The sequence below is a fragment of the Nuphar pumila genome, chromosome 6, assembly GCF_984573655.1.
Source record: "Nuphar pumila chromosome 6, dmNupPumi1.hap1.1, whole genome shotgun sequence".
NCBI lineage: Eukaryota > Viridiplantae > Streptophyta > Magnoliopsida > Nymphaeales > Nymphaeaceae > Nuphar > Nuphar pumila.
Genome location: NC_143254.1, coordinates 119,660,041 through 119,687,699, shown reverse-complemented (window position 1 = coordinate 119,687,699; position 27,659 = coordinate 119,660,041). Strand labels below are relative to the sequence as shown.

Here is a 27,659-nt window from a genome sequence, read left to right as displayed (position 1 = left end):
GTCAAGAAACTGACAAGTTAAGAACTAATGTTTTCTTAGCAAAAAATATATAAGAAAACACTCAGGTCAGCTGGGCAGGATCAAATAACATATTACTCAGGTCCACCCATATAACATTCACGTCATCACTTTTATAGCCCATACTTGGATATCTGGGTTCAGACATTGACAGTCCTTTTTCAGATTCAGAATTAGTCTTAGAATTTGGACTCGGGTCAACCATGATCGGGAAAGTATCCGATCCGTTTTGATCCCTTAGTAAGGCGCTTGCCGTCGCTGCCCGTTTTTTTCCTCACGGAAGTAAAGAAGAAGAAGAAATAATTAATTAAAAAAAGGAAAATCAAAGAAACGAAATCAGGCGCGAATCTTTCCCTCTTCAGTCTTCTGATTCTCCTCCTAATAAGGTAATTTTTTATTTTCCTTTTTTTTCGTAAATAAATAATTCGGCCGATATATGGAATCCTTGGAATCTGTTCTTTCTTCTTGATTGGTTCTCTATGGATGATTTTTCTCCACTTTTTATTTTTTGTGGTTTTACATGGTCATTTTATTTTGTTCTTTTTTAATCCTTCTGATAGGTAGTTTGGTGGAAAATAGCCCTCGGTGGGATTCGAACCCCAGACCTCTCTCCTAAGACAGCGGGAGCCCTACTGATCCAGGTAGAATTTCAACATCCATCCGTTAGGGTTTAGTTATGTTTAATTCGATATATTTTTTGTTTCCTTTAATTTTTATGTAATTTTTGAGTTGAAATGATGACTTTTGAAGAGGGCAATTATACGGTTTCTTTTGGTACAATTTAATCGCCAAACGAAGGAAAAATTTCCTTTGTTTCTTTATTTCTTTCCCTGAAATCATTCTTTCCTGAGTTTCTGATTTCACTTTGTTTGTTTTTTCCCCCAACTTCTTGATAGTGATGAGATTAGTGGAAGAGTGTTCTGCATTTTCTACTAATTTTGTGATGGGAAATTCGAAAATCCACTTATCCAGAAAATTTTCCCGAGAGCACAAAAGCAAGAGCTTGGTAATTCGTAGGCTGTTGGGAAATGTTTTTCTGGTATTGGGTTTCGCTAATTTTCGTATGTTAGATCGCATTTCAGAAATTCATACTGCGGAATGGAGGTGTTTGTTGGAAAATAGTATTTTGTACTTCTTAGACCAAGTGAGTTGTGTATGGTTTCTTTGAAAAAGGTGAAGGAGTCGGACTACTGATTCTTAGATCCGTCTTCGGTGCTTTTGCTTTGTGCTATTCGGAAACAAAATACGGAATTCTATAGTGCATTACATGTTTATGCTTGTAAAAGTGAGTAAATTCACTGTATAACTAATGATCAATCATAATTCCTGGGTTCCTTAATTTGGGTTCAATCTGCGACTCTGCACGCCAGGGTCTTTGGGCACTTTGTGTCCCTTTACTCCAACCTGCAACAGTGTCTATGCGATCAAACGGGTTTTGCAAGCTCTTTAGAGTGCAACTTCTTCAACTTCTGCGGAATTTGTAACTTTATTGGAGCTTCTTCTTTCTGCATAATCGGTGGGTGGTAACTTTTGGCGTTGAAAGTCTATGCTTTTTGGTGTGGTTTGGGAACTGTTATTTTGTTATCGGAAGCTTGGTTTCACTTGAACATTAACATCTTTAAAGCTTCATATCCTGATCATGTTGCCTTGATCTACATCAATGCCTTTGTGTATTATTCTCTTCATGCTATCAGTGTATTGATTGGTATGTCATTCAATAAAGCATTCTATCATCTTTTGTGAGCTCCTGTCTCTCTCTCTCTCTCTCTCTCTGTTGCTTAGTTTGCTTTCCTAGGTATCTTGTATTGAATAATGGATATGGCTTTCATTTTTGTGTGTGTTATGTATTCATTCTGAGTATACCAATGTTTGATAAATAAAAGAAGACACAATTGTGATAGGAGCCAGCTATACTCTTGAAAGTAATGCATTTTCTAAGCATGTTCCAGTGCAAAACCTGAAGTCAAGTTACCATACATATCATTCAATTAGCATCATTACTTTTTCCTATCATGTTAATCTTCAAGTATAAAATGCAGATGTGTATGATTGTAATGAAATGGTATATAAGAGCACAAAAGCCACAATTCCACTAGGGCAAAAGAAAACAAGCCATACAAGGGCTCAAGAAACACTCACAAAGACACAATGGGCAAGAGCACACACACCTCTAAGGGCACTTACAATGTAAAAAAAATATTAATTTTATTAATGAAAAATAATGCATAAAATATGCATTAGAAGTAATACATAAAATGGAGCATAACCCTCTAACCGTTAGGGAGTCCCAACAGTTAGTATAGCTAGCCGTTGGATTCCTTACCCTAATGCCTAGCTAATTCAAATTTACAATGTCAATAAAAAAAGAATAAAAAGCCCAAAAGAGCCTATACCACCCCAAGTGCATACTGCCTATAATGTAAGGTGACCCTATGCTGTACTAGCACATTACACACGACAAAACACAAAGGGATCCCCATGTCCTGGCATATAGCATATAAGATAACAAGAACCATGACCCTACAAGGCAACCCTAGAGGCAGTATATGAATACAAAGGAGCTTTACCAAATACATAAGTACAACCTATATTTTAACACTGATAACGTATATGAATACAAAGGGGCTTTACCAAATACATAAGTACAACCTATATTTTAACAATGATAACATCTATCTTATGCCTCTAAAATAGATATAAATTATAAAATATTGAAATACTTAAAGTCACACAAACTGGTGTGCTAGGAGAGGAATTTGGAGACTACTGCTGAGAGAAAACTAAATAGATCATCTTTTAGCAAACACAAGAAGCTGGACTTGCAAAAGAACTCAGTTGACGTGGATGCATAGTTTATCACGAAGGAGATTAGAAAGAGGAGAATTGATTGCAACAAATTTGAGGTGCTATTCAATGATGATGGTTGTGGCAGGATGAGTATTTACTCTCATCATCTATGTCACATGGGTGCGGGTACGGGTGCGGCGCAATTTCAAAAATTTTGGACACGGGGACACGGCTATATATATGTATATATATTTTTAAAAAAATATATCTAAAGACTATGTTGTTTCACAATCTGCTAAAGACTGTGTAGCTGCACAGTCTGCTAAAAACTGTGCAGCTGCACAGTCTGCTAAAGACAGACTATGCAGCTGCACAATATATATATATATATATATATATAAAATATATATAAAAGATTGTTTTTTTTAGTTTTTATATATCTTTTGCCCTAAAAAATGGACAAAAATAGACTTTGTCAAAGTTGACCGAGTCCAAAATGTGGAAGGACTCGGCCCCGGTGCATTGAACGAATCCGACACTTGGTTGACCGTGTCTGCCCCGTGTTCGAAGCCGCACCCGTGTTGGGGCATGTCGACGCGGGTGCATCGACCTTATAGCCGAGTCCATGTGACTTAACTCATCATCCATGGTGTGCATAATAACGCTACGATCAAGGAGGGCTTGGGCTGCCCTAAACGCAAGTAAAAGGACTAAAAGTGGCTTCAAGAAACATAGTAAAGCACAACTAAGTGCTATACACACAAAATGACTGGAATACCAGGTATCTACAAGAATATGCATGCAGTTAACCCACTGGATACAACACTGTACCACATTTTTGTGCATATTGATTTTATAAAACCAGAGTTTCATCGTGCGTGAAGGGTGAAGAATAGAGAGAGAGAGAAGGAGTTGCAGAGAAAACCAGATTCCCAAAATCAAGGAATTGGCTGCTGAACCTTTCATTATGTGCTATTACTGATACAAAGATTTTAGGGTACAAAAATACCCTTTTACAACAGAATACAATAACACATGTGCCATTAATGAAGGAATATAACATATGATTACGGTCACGGGTCTGGACCCTGACCCGTGACCCAAACACGTCTTTTCACCCTCCCTCAAGTTGTGCATGGTTTTGAACCATGAACAACTTGCCTTTTAACATCCAAAACCTGTCTTTAGTCAATCCTTTTGTGAATATATCAGTCACTTGATCAGTAGTCCGTACAAATTCAGGCTCAATCTCCTTCTCTTCTACCTTGTCTCACAAAATGTTTATCTATTTCGATGTGTTTGGCACGACTTTGATAAATGAGATTAAAGGACATATTGATGGTACTTTGATTATCACATAAAAGGAGGGATCAAGAGATCGATTCTCCCACTTCTGTCAGTAAGTGCCTAATCCAGGTAGCTTCAGCAGTAGCGGCTGCCATTGACCTATACTCGGCTTCTGTACTTGATCTAGCAACAACCTTTTGTTTCTTACTACTCCAAGATACCAAATTCATCCCAACAAATACACAATAGCCGGATACAGATATGCGTTCATCTGGATCTCCCGCCTAGTCTGCATCAGTATAGACAATAATTTCATGTTCATTTTGCTCATTTGTCCTTTTTCTATACAAAAGGTCATCCCTAACCGTTCCCTTCAAGTACCGAAGTATCAATTTAACTGCTTCCATATGTCCTTCACGCGACTCGTGCATGAACTGAGAGACCTGATTTACTGAGAAAACAATATCAGGTCTAGTGAAAGTAAGATATTGCAACATGCCTATTATGCTACGATATTTTGTAGGATTCTCATATAGATCTCCATCTTGAGAATTGAGTTTTTGGTGAAGGACACTAGGAGTTCCCAAGGGTTTGCAATCTTTCATACCTGCCTTATTGAAAACATTAATAGTGTACTTATGTTGGGTGAGTCATTCCTTCAGAAGTATTGTCAACCTCAACTCCAAGGAAGTATCGCAGTTTCTCAAGATCCTTCATTTTGAATCTCTGATTCAAGAGATGTTTAACCTCCTCAATATGAACTTTGGAAGTACTTGTGATCACAATATCATCCACATATATTAACAGTAGAGTGACCATATCTTGGTTCTTGAATATAAATAAGGAATGGTCAAGGAGAGATCGCCTAAAACCATATTTTTGTATTTCAAGAGAGAAACTATCAAACCAGGAACAAGGTGCTTGCTTCAATCTGTATATTGCTCTTTTTAGTTTGCATACATATTTTGTAGGATTGCCTTCTACATAGCCAGTGGGTTGTTTCATGTATACTTCCTCCAAATTTTCATGGAGAAAAGTATTTTTGACATCAAGTTGACTAATTGTCCACTGATGTTCAACAGCTAAAGATAGTATGACTCTGATTGTCCCAATTTTCACAACTGGACTAAAAGTCTCATCATAATCCTGTCCTTGCTCCTGTGTAAATCCTTTTGCGACAAGTCTCGCCTTGTACCGTTCTATAGTCCCATCCAGTTTGTACTTTATTTTGTACACCCATTTTGACCCAACTACATTTCTGTCAGGTGGTCTGGGAACATCCTAGGTACCACATTCATGTAGAGCCTCCATTTCTTCATTCATTGCTTCAATCCATCTTTTAGAATTTGCTGCTTGAGAAAATGTTGTGGGCTCATCTTCCTTGCTCAAGGCAGTTAGAAAAAGTTGAAAGTCCAGTGAAATTTTTTCATAACTGACCCATCTTTCTATCGGATGACGAGAGCGGGTGGGTCTACTAACCTCAAAGGTAGGAGTGGATGTAGAAGGTGTATCCATTTCTTGATTAAAGATAGTGGGTGCATCCCTCTCTCGTCGGGTATAAACAAGACCTTTATACCTTTCTGGACCCAAAGATGACTCTGTACTCTCCTGTGCAATCACCCTATCAGCAGACAGAGATCCTTTATCCTTCTGATCACAATCTGAAGAACAAATATCACTAGTACCAGAGAAAAGTTCAGAATTCAACCAAGGATGATTGACCTCAACCTTGCAATTTGATTCAAAAGTAATGCGTTGATGATCAAAATTCAATTCATCGAAGATAACATTTCTTGATATTTTGATGCGCTTACTCATGGGATCATAGCACCTGTATCCTTTATAGTCATCTGCATATCCTACAAACCTGCACTTTAAGGCCTTATTGTGAAACTTATGTCTCATTGAATTGTCAATATGAGCATAACATACACAACCAAACACGCGCAAATCATGATAGTTGGGCTCAATTTCAAATAGGGAAAAGTAAGAAGATTTGTTCTCCAAACTAATCATGGGCAATCGATTTATCACATAGACTGCTGAATGAAAGACTTCTGTTCATAGAGTAATCAGAAGATTACTATCATGTATCATACTCATTGCACTCTCAATAATATGACGATGTTTCCTTTCAACAATCCCATTCTGCTGAGGTGTATGAGGGCCAGACACCCTTCTCTTTATTCCATTACTTTGAAAAAAGTTAGTAAAATCACTTGAAGATAATTCACCTCCTCCATCACATTGGAAACAAAGAATGTTTTTAGAAAATTGATTCTTGACAAAGGTGTGAAAATTTTGAAACAACTTGAAGGTCTCAGACTTGTGTTTCATAAAGAAAATCAAAGTATAACGAGAATAACTGTCAACAAATATAAGATAATATCTAGTTCCAGATAAGGAAGCAACTGGGGCAGGCCCCCAAACATCAAAACAAATAATTTCAAAGGGTTTTGAAGCTCTTTTATTGATAGAATGAAAAGGTGAAACATGACTCTTATATAAGAGACAACTAGAACATTTGTTGTCATTGACATTTATTCCTAAACTAGACTTGAGAATGAGGTTATTTGAAACAAGCTTCTCAATGAAACTACTACTGCAATGACCTAAACGTCTATGCCAAATATTTGACTTATTGGATTCAGAGACACTAAAAACACATGTAGGAACCACTGAGGGCGACGATGAGGAGAGCTTCAAGTTTGGGTCAACAGGGCGAACACGAGCGGAAGGATCTTCTTGAAAAACATACATATTGCCTTGTCGTTTTTCTTTAGCAAACGTCTCCCTTGTGCAAAGATTCTTGACAAGAACAGAAAGGGGAGTAAATTCAACTGAAGCATTGACATCATCAATAAGCTTGGAAACATAAATAATATTTTTCTTGATGTTGGGAGCATAAAGAACCTTTGAAAGATTGAGAGAGGACTCTGTCATGGGTATAACAAAATTTCCAATATAAGAGATAAAATGGTCGGATCCTTCCCCAGTGACTATACTATTTCTACCAATGTAAGAAACAAGGTTTAGGAGCTTACCAGCATCACCAGTAACATGAGTCGCTGGCCCATAGTCCACATACCAAGTACCTTCCTCATTCTGTTTCAGGTTTAATCCTGTCAGGGCTGACAATAACAACTCTTTTACTTCTCCGCTGGCCTTTATGATGTCTGTTCCTCTCTGTGCTTCAGTCAGTGTTGATTTTCCTTTATTTAGGGGATTTAACCAACAATTAGATTTGATGTGCCCCTTTTTATTACACAAAAAAACAAGTAGGGATTGGCCTCTGTCGTTGTGAGTTGGGTGTAGGTAATAGCCCACGGCCTCCTTGTCCACTTCTTCCTTGTCCTCCTCTTCCCTTAACATCATAATTTCCTCGTCCTCGTCCATAGGCTACCACTGTGGCAAGGACCTCTTGCATCCTTGTATGCATATGTGATTCTTCAGAAAACCCTTTCAAGTTCATCTCATATTGAAGTAGTTTTGCACACAGGTCTTCAAATCTGGGCAGATCAGGTAGACACAATAAGGAAGTAACAATCATATGATAGTCAGGCCTCAATCCACTCAGAGTTTGCTGTACCATATCTTTATCAGTCACTGCACACCCAACCACTGCTAATTGATCTGTGATGATCTTCATTTTGTTTAATTATTCCCTGATAGTCATAGAGTCCTTTCTTAACATTTGAAATTCTCTTTTAAGAAATATAATCCTAGCCTGAGAAACCTGTGAATATGTTTGAACTAGTCTGTCCCAAAGTTGCATGGCAGTGCAGTCATCTGGAATTGCCACAAGCACCTCTTGTGACAATGTAGAGGTAATGTAAGCAACTAGCACCTAGTCTCTTTTCATCCAAGCCACAAATTTTGGATTTCTAACATATACTGTGGTAGATGCTCCATTATTGTCCTTTTCCTCACGTGATATAAACTCTGGAGGAACTGGAACAGATCCATCCAGATGTCCAGAAAGATCCTGACTCTTAATGAAAGGAATGATCTGCCTCTTCCAAGTCAAGAAATTGGAATTGTTTAATTTTTCAGACACGAGTTGACTAAGAAAGCTTGAAGAAAGGCCAGATTGAGAAGGAAATGAATCCTTGTTTTATGATAAGAATAGGGAGAATGTGTCCATCACACAACTCGATAATAGCTAATAAATCAATATATAGAAAGACAACTTTCAACTTCAAGGAAATTTCTGCAACCTCTTTTTTTTTTGCTGCTGCTGACAGAATAATCACGCAGATGACTAAAAAATAACTGGAACTTCCCTTTTTTTTTGCATAATAAACTATACCAGGCTATGTGAAGAACGATAAACAATAATTAAGAGGAAAACTGAAATAAACCAAATCTTTTATCTAATTTAGATGGAATATTGAATTTCGATTAGATCTGTAATTATCCAGATGTGAATAAAAGGAAGATGTGAATAAAAAGAAGGTAATCACTAAGTACGAAAATTTAAGAGAAACACTAAATGAAGCTCAGGCCCGATTTTGATTTAAAACATTCAAGGATAAGGATGATGAAAATGTCAAACGACAGGTGGAATCAGATCTGATTAACAAGGAGAAAAACGAGGTTGATAGACAACCGATTACATGATCAGATTTGATTCTAATCAACAAGTTGATTTAAAACCAAACTGAGATTAAAAAAGACCACACAAAAACTATCAGTGAGCGAAAAACGTGATCAGATATGAATCTGATCAAGATGGGTTACCGAAGTGCTCCACACACATAGAGAGAAGGGGTACCGAAGGAGCGAGATCACTAGAGAGACACAGTGTAACGAAGACAACGATGAGAGAGAGAGAGAGAAAAATACAGGTAGGAAGAAGAAGAGATTAAAAAATCGATTTTCTGACTTGTGAGACTAAACAATCTTTTTAGACATACCTTTTTGGAAGCAATACCAGATCCAGCTCTAGCGTGGCTTTGATGCCATGTTAGATTTTATAAAACCAGAGTTTCATCGTGCGTGAAGGGTGAAGAATAGAGAGAGCGAAGGAGCTGCAGAGAAAACCAGATTCCCCAAATCAAGGAATCGGCTGCTGAACCTTTCATTATATGCTATTACTGATATAAAGATTTTAGGGTACTAAAATACCCTTTTACAATAGAATGCAATAACACATGTGCAATTAATGAAGGAATATAACACATGATTACAGTCACGGGTCTGGACCCTGACCCGTGACCCAAACACGTCTTTTCACGCCATCCTTCAAACTCTAAATGCATTAAGCGAGAGCATAGAGGGTTTGGATAATAGAAACTTAAACCTAGGAAATGGGTGAGATTTTGTAAATAAATTTGCTATTTGTATAAGAATTGACACTTCGGGAAAACATATGAATCCAACTAAATATTCCTGTCTAGTACAGCGACAGTCTACTTCTATGTGTTTTGTATGTTCACTTGTAACGCCCCAAAATTTCAAACTTGTAAACCTTTGAAAATACTTAGAAAACCTTTTCTTTTTCAGAGTTTTTATCAGCGAAAATGATTTTTTTTTGAAAAACAAAACAAGTTAACAACTTTGGGCACGTTATCGTAAAAATCCATCATCGAAACCATCATTATCAAAAACATTTTTAGCAAGACAATTAGTGAGCAAATTTACATTAATGATAAACTTCAGTTGTACAAAATTTAGGGTTTCCCCTTATACAAAGCTCAAAACCAAAACAGGTATCTAGGACACAAAACTGCGTGCAGAGGAGTGAGATCTCGAGCCATCTCACATCATGCCATCAGGTGTCTAACAAACCTATTCATCACCTATGCTTATAAAATGGGTCAGTTTCACGAAAAACTAGTAGGTACGCAAATAAGATAATATGAAATAAAATTAAAGCAAAGCATATTATGCTAGCATGATAAGCAATTTAATTCAGTAATTAAACTACACTAACATGAGCATTTGATTTCGCAAGCAAATAAGCAGTCAACTATCACAAGATAAAAAATTCATAATCACAAGCTATAAGCAGTTAATCAATACAGATAAACAATTAATTAACACAAGAGACTCAACCACAAGTATTGTGAATAAAGCTAACATATGCATCAAATGCATTTATGATATGCAATTCAACAAGTTAATGTGAACAAATCTAGATTTGACAAGTAATATGAACTAATCTAGATTCAACAGTAATGTGAGTAGAATGACTTTTGTTTCGATATTAGCTGGCCATGCAGGTACACACAAGGCACGACATGTAGAAACAACTGAGATTAATCCGAGAGTTTATTATGCCATGTATTTTCGATACCCCGGTTAGCTAGTTGAGTCCCCAAAGGCCAATGACCGAGAGAGAATTCCCCAAAGGCCACTCGTTCAAAAGATGCATCCAACTTCTGCAGAAGTCCATGAGATCTACCGCCACCACCAACACCAACACCAACTACAACTACGCCTTCATCCCAAAACAATTGGGGTCGGCGATATGAACCAAAAAAGAAAATCATTCTGGGTCTTCCACATGAATCTTTCTCCTCCAATCATTTCTATTCAATGCCATGTCCTCAGTGAGGTTCAAAGCATTCATATCCTTTCCTATCATCTCCATCCAAGTCTTCTTAGGCCTACCCCGACCTCTTTTAACTAATATATTTTCTCATTTATCCATCCTTCTAACTAGAGCATCATTAGGCCTTCGCCGAATATGTCCAAACCACCGTAAACGATTCTCTCTCATCTTATTTTCAATGGATGCAACGCCTACCTTCTTACGTATCTCATTTCAAATCTTATCTTTTATTGTATTTCCACGCATCCATCTAAACATATGCATCTCAGCTACACTCATTTTTTGAATATGATGTCTCTTGGCAGCCCAACATTCCGTACCATATAGTAAAGCGGGCCTAATTGTCGTCGTATAACACTTTCCCTTCAACCACAATGGCATTCTATGATCGCACAACACTCCAGTTGCACTTTTCCATTTCATCCACCCAACCTTTATCCTATGATTTACATCTCCATCAATTTCTTCATACTTTTGAATTATAGATCCCAAATATTTGAAACAGTCATCCACTGGTATTTCTTGCTCACCAAGCTTCACTACACTCCCATCACTACTTCGTTGCTTACTAAATCGACATTCCATATATTCTGTCTTACTCTTACTCAACTTAAAACCTCTTGCTTCCAATGTTTGTCTTCATAATTCTAACTTAGCATTAACCCCAGCTCTAGACTCATCAATCAAAACAATATCATCAGCAAACAACATACACCACAACACATTTTCTTGAATTGATCTCGTAAGCTCATCCATCACTATAGCAAATAGGAAAGGGCTTAATGCAAATCCTTAACGTAACTCAACCGTTATAGGAAAATTGGTTGTCACCCCTCCACAAGTGCGGATATTGGTTACTACTCCTTCGTACGTATCTTTAATTATACTAATGTACTTGAGAGAAACACCTTTCTTCATCATTGTCCACCAGAGAACATCCCTAGGTACTCTATCGTATGCCTTCTCCAAATCAATAAAAACTATATGCAAATCTTTGTTCCTCTCTCTATATCTCTCAATAAGTTGTCTAAGAAGATGTATAGCTTTCATAGTTGATCTTTCAGGCATAAAACCAAATTGATTTTCCGATATCATGACAACCTTCCTCAACCTATATTCAATCACCCTCTCCCAAAGTTTCATAGTATGACTCATGAGTTTTATACCACGATAGTTTGTGCAATCTTGTATATCACCCTTATTCTTATATAGAGGCACCAAAGTACTCTTCCTTCACTCATTAGGCATCTTATTTGTCCGCCAAATCTTGTTAAAAAGATTTGTCAACCATTCTAAGCCTTTCTCACCCAAGCATTTTCAAGCCTCGATAGGTATACCATATGGGCCAGCTGCCCTTCTTGATTTCATTTTCTTCAAAGCCTCTGCAATTTATTTCTTTCGAATCTTGCGCATGAAGTCACGATTCATCTCATGAAAAGGAATGGAGAAGTCTCCAAGATCCTGAGCATGACTTCCATTAAATAGCTTATCAAAATAATCTTTCCATCTCTTTTTAATCTTCTCATCTTTGACTAAAACCCTTTGCATTTCATCTTTGATACATCTAACCATACCCAGATCCCTCGATTTTCTATCTCTCATCTTTGCAAGCCTATAAATATTCTTCTCACCCTATTTGATACCCAACTTGTCATAAACCTCCTTATATATCTTATCCCTCGCGTTTTGAACTACTTTTTTAGCTTCCTTCTTTGTTATCATATACTTCTCCAAATTCTCCTTATCACGACTCTTACTTAGATATGTATAACACTCTCTTTTAACCTTAATAGCTAATTTGACATCCTCGTTCCACCATGATGTATCCTTACCTAGAGGTGCACCCTCTTTAGACTCACCCAATACCTCCTTAGCTACCTTTCGCATGCCACCCATTATCTTATTCCACATTGATTCTGAATCCTCCTCGAGACACCAATCAAATTCCTTAACTACCTGCTCTACAAACATTCCTTGTTTAGCTCCTTTCAGTGCCCACCACTTAATTCTAGGATCTATCCTATGTCTATCTTTTTTGCGGCATTTTCTAATTCTAAGATCTAAAATTAAAACTCTATGTTGTGTAGCTACACTTTCTCCCGGTATAACCTTACAATCAATGCAACAACCCCTATCTCTCTTTCTAAGTAGGAAAAAATCTATCTGACTCGTATTAACCCCACTTTTAAATGTTACTAGGTGAGACTCCCTCTTCCTAAACCAAGTGTTTGCTAAGATCATATCATAGGACAAACCAAAATCTAAAATCCTTTCTCCACTTTCGTTTCTTTCTCCTATACCATAGCCTCCATGGATACTCTCAAATCCATCCCTACTAATGCCTACATGCCCATTAAGGTCACCGCCGATGAAAAGCCTTTCTCCATAAGATATCCCTTGTACTACTCCATCTAAATCTTCCCAAAATTGACGCTTAATGGAATCATCTAAACCTACTTGAGGTGCATAAACACTAATAATATTTATAATATCCGCACCTAATACTAATTTAATAAGTAAAATCCTACCACCCTTCCTACGGACCTCAACTACATTATCTATAAACTCACGACTAATAATAATCCCTACTCCATTCCTATTCCTATTTATTCCTGTATACCAAATCTTATATCCCTAAGGTTCTAACACTTTTGCTTTCTCACCTACCCATTTGGTCTCTTGTAGACATAAAATATCCATCTTTCTCCTACGCATAACATCTATTAACTCTACCAACTTACCAGTTAAAGACCCTATGTTCCAAGTGGCTAACCTAATTTTATGGTCTTGAACTATCTTCTTTACCCTCACCCGTCCAACAAAGTGAGGGAACCCTTGCCTATTTGACACCACACCCGAGCGTCGGTGTGATGCGTCGCTTCTGGACGACGACCTAGCAACCCTTGCCCATTTATCACTGCCTTTGGGCCTATAGAGTACAACGCGTTGCTTAATAGGGAACGCCCCAACGAAATTCTCATATTGGTTCATATTCATAGGGTGTGACTAAGTTTTTATGCTGGCTGTCACTGGCCTACCGTAACCCTCCTCCTTTATCAGGGCTTGGGGACCGACAATGTATAACTAAACAGTTATACACAGGCGGAGTTAGTCCATGACATCTACCATTTAGGATAATTTTCGGTAGTCCGTCCCCTAACTCCGATGACTGGGTATTAGAATATGAATGGAATTGGATCCCTTATTGGATCTATATCCATATCGAGTTTTATAATGTTGTATTTTACTTTTCTTATACAGGGCATTTTTGTCCTTGTAAAAAGGTTGTAACCCTATTTAATATAATTAAGGTTTACTGCAGCTGATTGAATGTAATGAGAGGCTGCTGATTCCCAGAAAGCACAAGTTCTCTTCTTCCTCCCTTCCCATACTCTTCTAGATTTCCTCAACAACAAGATCTGTCAGTCGAAGGGCAGTTTTATGATGGTATCAGAGCAGAGAGCCTAAAGGCATCATCAGACTCTTCCAGAAAAGTGCGTCAAAGAGGTTTGCTTAAAAAACAAAAATCCAAACCCTTCTTCCACTGTCCTCTTACCTTTTCTTCTTTTCATCCTCTGATATTCTTTTCCCTCAAACCCCTTGTCTGTTTCCTTTCTTCCTCTCTCTTAACGTCTCCTTTTCTCTTAACGTCTCCTCTGATATTCTTTATATTTCTGGGTTGTTGTTAAAACGTGATACAATCCTGTTTAGCTTTATTTCATTGTTGCTGTTAAAACGTGATACAATCCTGTTTAGCTTTATTTCATTCATATTATTTTTCTGGGTTGCTGTTAAATCATCATTTTTTGGGTTATTGTCTTTAACATCAGAAAATCAATACGTTTTGGTTGATTCCTTGAACTTTGATCTGCGTATTTTGTTTCTGGGTTGCTGTTAAATCATTTTTTTTGGGTTACTGTCCTTAAAATCAGAAAATCAATACTTTTGGCTGATTCCTTGGACTCTGATTAGAGTATTTCGTTGAGGGTATCTTTCGTATATCACGTTACACATTAGTTTCAACATATGCTTCTTGGTTTGAATCACATCAACATATTATTTGAGATATTTGGATTCTGCTAACAACATCGTTAGCCTGCAGTTTGCCTGATCTAAAAAAAAAAACTCTTTGGTCTCAAATTTCTTGACCTGGAAAAGACAGATTATTCCTTTTATTAAAAGTCAGGATCTCTTTGGACACTTGGATGGATCTGTCCCAGCCCCGTCAGAATTTGTTGTGAAGGAAATTAAAGATGCAGGTGAAGCTATCTTGACTAAACTCACTCGAAACCCTGATTTTGTTTCCCGGATGAAACGTGACCAAGCTCTAATTGCATATATTACCTCCACCTTATCCCAGGAAGTTCTTATTGCCATTTTTTATGATTGCTCTGTCAAAGAGCTGTGGGAAAGATTGATTCATACATACTCATAGATTTCAGAAGCTAGAATCATGTACCTTAAGTGTGAATTCTAATTACTCAAAAAGGGGACTATGACTATTATGGAATTCCTAAACAAAGTCAAGAGTATCACTGATCAAGTGGCTCTGGTGGGGTGTAAGGTATCAGATCGAGACATGGTTCAACAGACATTGAATGCATTGGGACAAGAATATCATGTGTTTGTGACCTCTTTGTTATGTCTACCTGAGCTCCCTAGCTTTGAAGATCTGTGAGCCAAGATGTTACAATATGAGGCCACGTTGAAGGGTTTAACAGGTGAAACAAGTGGACAATCTGATTCTCATGAAATCCTTGCTACATGCTTTGGTTTAGGGCACAAACAATTATTTTGGTGGAGGACGAGGAAGAGGGAGGGGTGGGCAAGGAGGACGAGGATTGCTCTCCACTCCCAGTGGATCACCCAATTCATTTACAGGAAGTCAAAACAGCAAGAGTGTTCCCATTTGCTATCAGTGCAACAAACGTGGCCACATCAAAGCCAACTGCTGGTTCAATCCCCAAAATCGTCAAAACCACAATAGATTACAAAACAATAGAAATGTTGCTACATCAGGATCTGCGGGTATCTTTCGGGTTCGTGATAATGCTAAGGACCTTCTCTTGTCTGCTATGGCTAACCTGAACCTAAAACAGAATGATGATGGAATATAGTATGTTGACTCTGGGGCAACAACTCATGTCACTGGCAATGCAGGTAAGTTCTCTACTTTAATCCCCTATTTTGGTAAATCTAATATTGTAACTGGAGATGGGACTCACCACCCTATTTCAAATGTAGGCAACATCCTCATCCCTTTGTCTGCATCCTCATCTATTTCTTTATCTAATGTTGTCCATGCACCAAATATAAAGAAAAACATTGTCTCTGTTTCTAAGCTTGTTGATTCTACCAACTCATTTGTTAAATTTACTCCTACTTCTGTCTTTGTCAAGGATCTTCAAACGAAGAAGATGTTCGCTAAAGGGGAGCGACGTGGAAACATGTATATCTTCAATGAAGATCCAGCCTCCACTGTTTTGAAGCCCTCCAAGTCCGATCATGCTTCTATAAGTGTTTTGAGTATATCCCAATATAATAAGCCAGAACTTTGGCATTCTCGTCTTGGTCATTGTAGTCAAGTTTTTATTGAAAAATTAGTGTCCAATGGTTTCCTTCCAGAGTCTGTTTCATCCTTGTTGAAGAATAAAATGTGTTCCAGTTGTCAGGTCTGCAAAAGTCCTGTACTTTCTTTTCATCAAATAACTAAAAGAGCCTCTATGCCTTTTGAGATAATATGTTCTGATATTTGGGGCCCAACCCCCAATGTTTCTTCTTTTAGAAGTAAATATTATGTATCTTTTATTGACAGTTTTTCTCGGTTTACCTGGATATTCTTCATGAAACACAAATCAGAGGTTTGTCTTATTTTTCGTCATTTTCATGCCTATGTTAAAACCCAATTCTCTCAAAATTTTCAAATTCTACAATGTGATGGAGGTGGTGAGTATTCCTTCAAAGAATTTTTAGATTTTCTCCAAGATAACGGGATACATCGTAGAGTTTCTTGCCCGTACACTCCACAACAAAATGGAATTGCTGAACGCAAACACAGACACATTGTGGAAAGTGCAATGATCATGATGCATGGTTCTAACGTCCCTGTTAGTCTTTGGACAAAAGCTTTTCATACTGCCACTCATGTGATAAATCGCCTTCCTATGTCCATCCTTGAAAATCAGTTTCCCTATTATGTTCTCCATGGTGTACATCCATATTATGATGAGCTACGAGTTTTTGGATGCATATGTTATGTACATATTGATAGATCCATGAGAACTAAATTTCAGGACAAAGCCTTTATATGCCAATTTGCACATGCTGCGGAACACACTAATCTCGCTTCTGAAAGCATATGTGATGAGACAACTTCAGATGAGGCATCGAGAATAGAATGTCTGAGATACAAAGGAAATGTCTATACCAAGAGGCTCAAAGAGCAAACAGATGTGCCTGCTGGAGAACACGTGGCCTTGTCCAATAACGGAGAGGCACCAAGAAGATCTGGCAGGATAAGACATCCTATTGAAAAATGGGTGAGTTATGATAATTTTTCAATGGATTTTCAGGTTTTTCTATCCAAGATTGAAAAACACGAAGAACCACTTGGTTTTTGTCAAGCTATTCATTATAACAAATGGATTGAAGCAATGCATGAGGAAATCGAGGCGCTTCATGGATGTCAGACATGGGAGATAGTTTGGCGTCCCCCAGATAAAAATGTTGTTGGCTCAAAATGGGTTTATAAGATTAAATATAAACCGGACGGTAGCATTGAACGATACGAAGCATGCCTTGTTGCCAAAGGTTTTACTCAAGAATACAGTCAAGATTACGAGGAGACATTCAACCCAGTGGTGAAAATGGGAACTGGCAATTGAACATGAGTGGACTCTTAGTCAACTTGATGTTAAAAATGCATTTCTGCATGAGGACTTAAAGGAAGAGGTTTACATGGAGCAACCTCAAGGTTATGCAGAGGGAGACTCAAAGGAATATGTATGTAAATTAACCAGAGCATTGTATGGCTTAAAGCAAGCCTCCAAATCTTGGTTTGAAAGCTTCTCCTTAGAAATTCAGAACCACGGTTTCATCCGGTCCCAACTAGATCATTTTCTATTATATAGAAGGATGGAACCACTGTGGTTTTCCTACTCATATATGTTGATGATATCGTAATCACTGGTAATGCTCCTGACCACATTCAGCGAATTAAAGTGCTACTAAGTATGCGATTCAAGATGAAAGATCTTGGGGAACTGAGATATTTTATTGGTGTAGAGGTGGACAGACAGGATGAAAAAATGTCATTGACTCAAAACAAATACACTCTTGATCTTCTGGCCAAAGCAGGAATGACAGATTGCAAACCTCTGCCTATACCCAGTGTTGTTAATCAAAAGCTCAACATTTGTGATGGTGAGTTGTATCCTGATGCAAGCAAGTACCATAGTATAGTGGGTATGTTACAGTACCTCACTTTTACCAGACCAGATATCGTATATTCTGTAAATCAAGTATCTCAGTTCATGCATGAACTGAAAACTGGTCACATGGATGCTGTTAAACGTATTCTTCGCTATCTAAAAGGCACGATGGGTGATGGACTCACATATGTTCAGTTTTCATGTGGCACACCAAAACATGAGATATTGGCTTACACAGATGCAGACTGGGCAGGGGACCCAGATGAAAGGAGATCTGTTTAAGGGTACTGTGTTTTTATTGGAAAAAATCTTATCTCATGGAGCAACAAAAAACAGAAGGCTGTGGCAAGATCTAGCACAGAAGCTGAGTATAGATCTATGGCAGCTACCATAGCTAAAGTGACCTGGATTAGGCATCTACTTGCAGAGATGGGAGAGAATGTCTCAAGTTCAAATCTTACGTGTGATAATAAAAGTGCCATACAAATTGCAATCAACCCTGTTCATCACAGTCGGACCAAGCATATCGAGATTGACCAATATTTCATCAGATAAAAGATAACAGACAAAGAAATTGAACTAGTTTATGTGTCTTCAAAGGACCAAGTCGCTGATGTGTTCACAAAAGGTCTCACAAGGAACCGTTTCTGGTATCTGAAGAGCAAGTTGCACATGGTTTACTCCCATGTACAACTTGAGGGAAGGTATTAGAATATGAATGGAATTGGATCCCTTATTGGATCCATATCCATATCAAGTTTTATAATGTTGTATTTTGCTTTTGTTGTATAGGGCATTTTTGTCCTTATAAAAAGGTTGTAACCCTATTTACTATAATTAAGGTTTATCGCAGCCGATTGAATGTAATGAGAGGCTGCTGATTCCCAGAAAGCACAAGTTCTCTTCTTCCTCCCTTCCCATACTCTTTTATATTTCCTCAACAACAAGATCTGTCAGTCGAAGGGCAGTTCTATGACTGGGGACACCGAGTCATTTGCCCGAGGGGTGGTTGTTAACAACCTATCCATCAGAGTTTTGTACCAATTCATCATTTCTCTTTATGAAAACAATGGGTCGAATGTGTACGTCAGGTATTACTTAACTGAAGACCTCATTCTATATGCTCTAGTCTTCTGACCCATTCGAGCATCTTGCCTATGAAGATGAAACATCACTATTATGTGATTTCAACAACGTGCCATTGCACATTCGAGGTAACCACAAACCTCTCATCTTAATCATTGTAGTACACAACATACCTGTCTAAAAGTACAATCACGATGAGAGGGGTATGGATTTCTCAAAAGAAACCCCCATATTAATGTGTTGAGAAATAAACGATATAATCATTTTAATTTACATTTGACATGCTCTGGTCCTTTAAACCAACACGAGCATCTTGCCTGTGAAGGCGAAATGTCACTCTATAAATGATTTTCACAATGTGCCATTCACATGCTTCGAGATTACCACCGACCTCTCATCCTACTCATCGTAGTACAAACATACCATACCTGTCTAAAGGTATGACTACGATGATAGGGGCATGGGTTTCTCAAAGAATAACCTAACACAGAGTTTCACAGGTACATGCTGAAAGAACTTCAAATATTAACATGCTTAGACTTGCGAAACATGAAACAACATGCATGATTTAGAATCTCTATGAATCTGAAATGCTTCTCTAAAGTGTACCAACTTGGGGGAAAGCTAGTTGCGAAGTTGCAACCCACAACACTTTCTAGCTTTGCTTTATAAGATTGCGTACCTGAGTAGCCGGAATTCGTGTAAAGAAACCTCCTCTCAAGACCGTAGCGCCTGTACGCAAATTCACATCTTTTTCGAAAAGAGCAAAAATGGTACGCACTCTTGCGCGCCTTGCATTTAAGGAGTAACAAATACTCAAAAATGTAAGTTTGGGCTCTAAGTGTGGCGACAAAGAAAAATAAGAGAAGAAATGCGAAAGCAACAACCTGTACGCATAAAGCGCAATGGCAAAGCAAATACAAAATAATAAAAGCAAATGCAAGCTAAACAGGAAAGACAAGAAAGCAGTAAAGAATAAAAGAAAACTGCGAAAGCAAAAGTCTGTGCACATAAAGCGCGACGGCGAAGTAAAGACATGAACAGTAAAGACAGAAAGCAGTAAAGAACAAAAAGAAACTATGAAAGCAAAAGCCTGCGCACATAAAGCGCGACGGCAAAGTAAAGACATGAACAATAAAAACAAAAAATAGTAAAGACATGAAAGTAAATGCGAAAGTAAAAGCCTATGCACATCAAGTGCTGTGGCAACAGAAAGTAGTAAAGACAGGAAAGTAAAAATGACAAGGATCACGAAATCGCGTCCTTGAGTTAAAGGCATACGAAGCTTATAGAGATGGATTGTCACTATGTTCGAGAGAAGTACTTAAAAGGAACTATTGATCTTCCTTATGTATCATCTGAGTATTGGCTTGCGGATTTCTTCACCAAAGCTTTGCCGTTGTTGTTTTTATGTTTCTCCTTAACACACGTTTGGTGATTATACTGTAAGTTTGAGGGGGAATGTTAAAATATATGTATTTTTTTGTATTATATATATAATAATATGCATGTATGTATGCACATTATGTGTATATGTATTATGTATATTATATATATATATATTATTGATGTAATATTGTTTTCCTTTTTTGTTTATATTTCTTTTTTTTATTTTTTTGAACTAGCTGTTGAGCTAGCCGTTAGGAGTGCCGCTAGTCCAACAGCTAGTTTGACTAGCCGTTAGACACTCCTAACGGCTAGTTGGCTCTCCTTGTTCCTCTCTACTGTGTATATTTAAATGGGCCTCATGCTCTTAAGTGGGAAGATCAATAAAATTATATATTTTTACTTGCTGTTCTCTCTCATTTTCAATCTTTTGTGCCTTAGAGCTCTTGTATTGCCCTTAGTGGCCTGTGTATTGGCTTATTGCCTATTGTTATCTCGTGTATCTTTTCTTTTTCACTTGATTACATCCAGTGGTTGATTGTGATTTAGCTCATATTCATTTGTTTATGGTTAAACCAGTTAATAATTTGACCAGTTTAGGTGTCTTGCAAAATTCAAGGTTGAACTGCAATCCAATCCTCAATTATATCTTTACATGCTTTCCTAGTGGTTGCTTCTGATACAAATAAAACTGTTAACAATACAGCATCTCAGCCAGGGGGATCTTGGTTTAGACTTTGAATCCTCCACTTAAGGCAAATTAAAAGAGGAGAAAAAGGGACCTTAGTTAACTTGATCAGCATTTTCTACCTGGATCACGTCCCAGATGCTTGCCAACAGAAAGACTGAGGGCCGTTCTGAATATTTCATAAAATATGTCTATTTCCCTTTTCATAAGAAGCATATGGAGAAAAATAATACTTGAAACTTTAAAGAGACTTGTGATAATATGGCTGAATAGTTTAATTCAAGTATGTGGTACAGTTAAGCTCTTGGCATCTTAGCTGACCAAGTTGTGGCTTTATATGTTATTGGTGGCATTTTGTTTCTTTATGTTTTGTTCATGTTCTGTAATTACTACTACTACTACTACTACCAACATCACCAATATTTGTTAATGCTGCTGCTATATTTTTCCTCCATAACAGTATGTTTCTAAAATCATGAAATATGTGGATGATGCTCTTCATGTATATTATTGTATTAATTTCACCTACTGTCATCTAAAGCGTGCATGAACTTTTTGAATTATAGGCTCATAAAGATTCTGGGGACTGGTAATGGATGATGAAGGAGAAATGGCAGCATTAAGGTCTCAGCTCAGCCAAATGAAAATCATGTGGATCCACGAGCTGGAGCGACGTCGACATCAAGAAGAAATGTTACAAGCAAAACTGACTGAGGTGAAGGAGTGTGTTGTCAGATCTGAGAAAAAGGAGAAGAGGGAATTAGAAGTTCTCTGGCGAAGGGTTAAGACTGCTGCTACCTGGATGACATACTTGAAGACAAAGGCCAAAATTATGGCTATACCACATCTTGTACATACTTCGTGTGGGATAAAGCATCAAGAGGGAGTGGGATTTATTGACAAAAATGGCACACCATTAGCAGATTGGTCCAAGGATGTTGATCTTTCTCTTTTTGAAAGTTTAGATGAGGAGAAAAAAACACAGATCAGGAATATCCAAGGGATCTTTGATGAATATGATGGAGCATACATTGGTGACATAATCAAGTCAGTGCTGTTGGTTACAGATGTGATGGAGGCTCTTGTTAAGAGGGTTATTATTGCTGAAACAGAAACAGCCATCGAGAAGGAAAAGGTAAATTTAGGCCAAGAAGAGATCAGAAAAAAGTCACTCCAAATTGAGAAAATGTCAGCCAGAGTAGAAGAGATGGAAAAGTTGGCACTGGGTACTGACGAAATGTTGAAAGAAATGCGCCAAAAGATAGAAGATATGGCGGAAGAGACATCTAGGCAAAGGCAACGAGCTGCAGAGAATGAACAAGAACTTTTTCGAGTGAGGCAGGATGTGGAGTCTCTTAGATCAAGTATTAGTGGTCTTGTCAGTGTAAGGCAAACACTTATATCATCAGAGAAACAATTCCAAACAATGGAGAAACTTTTTGAAAGGTATGGCATTTTTTTTCTATGTAAACACTAGATGGTTTTGATGTAGTATAAATGTTTTTGACTCACAAAAATCTTCAAGTACTTTCCCTGTTATGCATTTGCATTTATATTTTATAGTACTTGTAGTATTCTAGGTGAAGTAGCTTCCCCAATTTGATCATAAATGGCATCTATTGGCTTGTCATGCTTCTGTTTAGCAAATTGTACTTGCTTGATGACTTGATCCTATGCCTTGGAGACTAGGTAGCTGTATGTTCCATCTTCTGTATTTCTTAAATAATTTATAGTTTATTCATGTCGATATCTTTCATTCATTAGAGGGAAGGATATTTGCGAAGACATTTAATGCTAATTATGTGACTTGGACACTAGTACAGTGTTGGACACAGTGAGCTTTACAAGATGCAGACACGTCTCTCTCTCTCTCTCTATATATATATATATCATAGTCACCTGTATTGTTAAAGGTAATTTTTGGGCGAGGGTATTTCTCGGAGTGATTTTCAAAAGTTGATAAATCTTGGGAGTTTTAAAAATTGAAAAAAATATAAATAACAACAAAAAAGCTAGGAAAATAATAAGTTTTGCATTATTTTTCTTCCAAAAATATAAAGAAACATGTTTTAAAGGTTTTAAAATATAAAAGAAACAAAAAAATAGGAAATGCAAACTTAAAATAAAAAAGAGTTTTTTTACAAAAAAATATCGCGATATTTTGAAACTATCGCGAGATATTAGCTTTAATATTGGCTACCTTAAAATATTGGTATTTCTCATGATATTTTCAAAATATCGCCGATATCGGTATTGTGTGTGTGTGTGTGTGCTTGTGCGTGCATGTGTGTGTGTGTAAGAAACTGAATGCTGAAAACTAGTCAGAAAAATATAATGTGTATTAAAAGAATAGTGCTTCATTTGTTCTCATAACTTTCTCATTGATCATTGATGATTCATGTGAAATATGAACACAGAATTAAAAAAGTCATCATGATCATATAAAATCTTTATATATTAAGCAAATTCTTAGGATCTTATAGCTCTCTTAACATTTTTGACATTTCATATCAAAACCTAGTGTTTTAGAACCACTGATGAAACTTTATTGCTTTCATTGAAAAATAAGCTGGCAGTGCGACTCGTGAATGTCACCAAGTTGATGGGAGTTTGAAACCTGTGGGGCTGGATCCTTTGCCATGGGGATAAAGCCGGGTCTACCCACTGGTGGGCAAAGGGGGGCATGAGGTTTTATGCCAATGAACTTGGTGAGAGAGGAGGCTATTCCCTGGTTATCACAAAAAAAAGACTTAAGCTGATTTTTTGACATGAAACAACTGAAAAACAACTAGCTTTTTTTTTTCACAAAATCATCTGAAGGATCAAACTCATAATGCTGCGCAACTTATGGGGAGTGTTCTGTAGTCTTTGTGAAGGCCTAGGGGTCAGACCTCTCCCACTGGTATATAGTGTTATAGCCAGAGTTACCAGTCGAGGAAGCGGGAGTGGGAAGCGATACGGGAAGCGGGAGCAGGAAGCGAGGCACTTTAAAAATTTTAGGAAGCGGGGAAGCGGGAGACCACTTAGAAGAAAATTATGAACCGTCTCGGAAGCGACCTAAGAAGCGAACCAGAAGCGAAAAAATGGGGAAGCGAAAAAATGGGGAAGCGTGGGGAAAGCGAGGGGAAAGCGTGCTTCCCATAAAAGGGAAGTGTGCTTCCCAAAAAAGGGGGACGCTTCCCGATGCATTTCGGAAGCACGTATCGGGGAAGCGCGCTTCCCCATACGCCTAGGTGCTTCCGGTAACTCTGGTTATAGCACTTAGCCTCTTTTGTCTTTTAAGGATATTTGTGTCCACGGTATGTGCAATTTTAATGTTCATTCTTCCACAAATGTTCAAGCCGTAATATCATGTTTCTCTCTCTCTCTCTGAGGGATTCAGCCAACCAGGTGCCACACCTGCATCGATGCGGGTGCGGCACCCGGTGCGGTCAACCCGACCCTGGGTGCGGTCAACCCGACCCTGGGTGCGGTCAATGCACCTAGGGTCATTTATGTCCAACTTTTGGACTTAAAAAAAAATCGCCCGATGATATTAACTGTTTTTTATTTCATTAGTGTTACTGTTGTTACTATTATATATATATATATATATATATATATATATCATTCAAGGTATTTTCTCGGAGAGATTTTCAAAAGTTGGAAAATCTCAGTAGTTTTTTCTTGCAAAAATATAATGAAATAAGTTTTAGAAAGTTTTAAAATATAAAAGAAACAAAAAGTAGAAATTGGATGCTTAAAATATTAAAAATAAGTTTTTTTCCCAAAAATATCATGATATTATCGCGATATTTTAAGTATTGGCAATATTTTGAAAATATTGTGATAAATTGCAGATAATAGCGGCTGACTTGATATCGCTGATATTATTGTGGTATTTTCAAAATATCAACGATATAAGTGACACACACACACACACACACACACATATATATATATATATATATATATATATATATATATATATATATATATATATATATATATATATATATATATATATATATATATATATATATATATATATATATATATATATATATAAAAACAATTCCAGAAAAGCAGCCATTCCTTATTTCCGTCTGGAACGTGTCACAGACAAAAGGGACTGTTAACACAAGTCTCCTTTGATTCTTCTTTGATGAGATTTGGTGGCTAATACAGTTTGAATACAGAAAATAGTACATGTGTGCGTATGTGTGTGCATACACATGCACACTGCAAACGGGCTGGATTCAGAAAGCCAAATTTGCAAAATCTGGCTGTCCCGGATCTGAACCTATCTGACTTCCCAATGTATTTTGGGATCCGAGTTCCGATCCATTTGCAACCCTCATGCACCTGTGTGTGTGTGTGTGTGTGTGTCCAATCCAAGGCCATTCCGTCTTTGAAATAGTCAAAGCCATGAAGGTGTTACCTTTCATTCTATGCACCAGTTCTTGAATGCTTTTATTTAAGTTCACTTTTTCTCACTTGTGTTATGAGGGGTGGAGTCGTGGCATTGCATATGGGCTGTATATTGTTCTTGGCAGAACTTTTATGGGGAATAAATTTTGTTGGACCAGAGTTTTTAATCTTCAGGAGACTGATAGTGAAACAATTTGTCCAGGCAACTATTAATTGTGTTTATCAAATTTATTTGGCTTTCAAATCCTGTGCATTTATGAAGATGCCTTATTAAATGTTGCTTTGGTAGTTTTGATACATTTAATCAACAGATGCTGTCTCATTAAGAATTAGAGAGCAATTTGTTTCTTTCTGATCCTGGCCACTGCCATCAAGCAAAGCTTGTTAAGAGCTGCCTACTCACTCAGACAATGCTCTTCACACTTTTTTGTTCCGTTCCGAATGCCCCCTTTCCCCGAGTCACAGGCAGCACCTCAGAAGGCACGGATGAGCCACATGTAGGGAAACTTGCACGTGTGGTTCTGGCTGGGGAGAAGGATAGACTTTTGAAGTTCCTACCCCTAGGGTAGAAGACCAAAAGGAAATACCTCCTTCACCCAGGAGCTCCAAAGTGAGAGAGTGCTCCGAAGAGTGGGGCAGGTCAGAGGACTAAACAATGGAAGAACCGATGCCTCTAGGGTTCCACTGTGATATTGGGTTCAGTCAGTCGGTCACGGTTTGCTATAGACTCTGGAGTCAAGTGTAGACCACTTGACAGGCTTCAGCTGGAAGTGGTGGCTATTTTAAGCCAGTATTTTGATGGCAAGCATTCAAAGTATCAAAGGAGCTGAAAAAATGCATGTACTTTGTTCCATCAAATTTAACTGGCATCTGTCTGGGTTTCACTGCTGCACTTTTTCTTTATGTTCCTCCAGCCCTCTGTGACTCATTGCTTGAGACTGATAGAATTCTTTCAATTATTCATGAAATAGATTAAAAGAAAATCACTAATGTAATAAGGGTAGTGGTTTATACTCTATAAAATGTGTAAAAACATTATGGTCCAGAAGAGTGTGATTGGTGAAGGGGCATTCAGGGATTAACAGGAAAACTTAGAAGCTATAGAAAGAAGTGTGCTGCAAGTTCTATCTGTGCCTAGCTCATACTACATGCGTGCAAACATTTTCAAGGGATCATGTTTTCTGCTGTGAACAGGTTAATCACCAGTGCTGCACATTTGGAGAGGGTGAACATAGAAAAGGATGGTCAAATCCAAGCCCTCCAAGAAGAGAAAGATCGGATAAGTGCTCTTTTGGATTTGAAAGAGGCCCAGTTGGTTGCCATGAATGAACAGTGTAAGATCATGGCCACCATGCCACGGTGATCTCATCATCTACTATATCCTTTAAAGCTGTACTGTAAGAGTTACATACTCTCCACTCTTTTCTTGTCAAAAAACATTTTATTGTATTGAAGAGTCACGCGTTGCAGCTCACATGAGCCCCCTACCTATTCTTGGTCAATGATATGATGGATGCATCGTTTCACTATGACAATGTTAGCCACTTGGCCTATGGTTGCTGAAAATTTCCTCATATTAAATAATTAAAGTAAAGAATTGTTTTGAAACACAATTCCTTTGGCAACATGAGCTGTAGAATTCTGGGGATACCTTTTTGTTGTTTGAGAAATGGAGTGAATGCCATTCATCTTCTCTGTCAGTTCACATTTAAGTTTTTCTCTTGGAAAGCTCACGAGCCTGGAGATCTTTTTCTTAACCCTTGCTTCCACCAACATTCATTGAAAATGAGGGCTGGTGCCTCCTATTAATGCAGAGTGTTAATTGCAGATGGATATTGTTTGTTGCTAACTGAAAAGAGATGAACTCTTGGGGTTGGAACTGGTGCCATTTTGATGATCATTGTGTCTGTAAATAATGATGGAACACCATCATGGTTTTTGCTACCAAAACAGGGCCTTGTAATAGTCATGTTGATACCTTCTAATATTCAGCCAGATGGCTTTACTTGAA

The 27,659-nt window shown here is 37.7% G+C and overlaps 1 protein-coding gene across 3 annotated transcripts; it reads left to right on the top strand.

Moving 5' to 3' along the window:
• The first annotated feature begins 309 nt into the window (after positions 1-309).
• Positions 310-27,659, top strand: LOC149835927 (uncharacterized). 3 transcript variants are annotated; one of them, XM_090010715.1, is made up of 4 exons: positions 310-404; positions 579-659; positions 21,805-22,684; positions 26,843-27,659. In XM_090010715.1, exons 3-4 carry the CDS (start codon positions 21,831-21,833, stop codon positions 27,009-27,011), a joined length of 1,023 nt encoding a protein of 340 aa, XP_089866841.1. In that variant the 5' UTR covers positions 310-404; positions 579-659; positions 21,805-21,830; the 3' UTR covers positions 27,012-27,659. The 3 variants fall into 3 exon arrangements, with proteins under 3 accessions (XP_089866841.1, XP_089866843.1, XP_089866842.1); XM_090010717.1 differs by lacking the exon at positions 26,843-27,659 and adding an exon at positions 25,938-26,042; XM_090010716.1 differs by lacking the exons at positions 310-404; positions 579-659 and adding an exon at positions 1,428-1,534.

Bases quoted from the DNA above. Each gene is read 5' to 3' on its own strand.
- LOC149835927 (XM_090010715.1), top strand. From the start codon at position 21,831: ATGGATGATGAAGGAGAAATGGCAGCATTAAGGTCTCAGCTCAGCCAA. The intron at 22,685-26,842 runs GTATGGCATTTT...TGCTGTGAACAG, and splicing joins ATGGAGAAACTTTTTGAAAG to GTTAATCACCAGTGCTGCAC.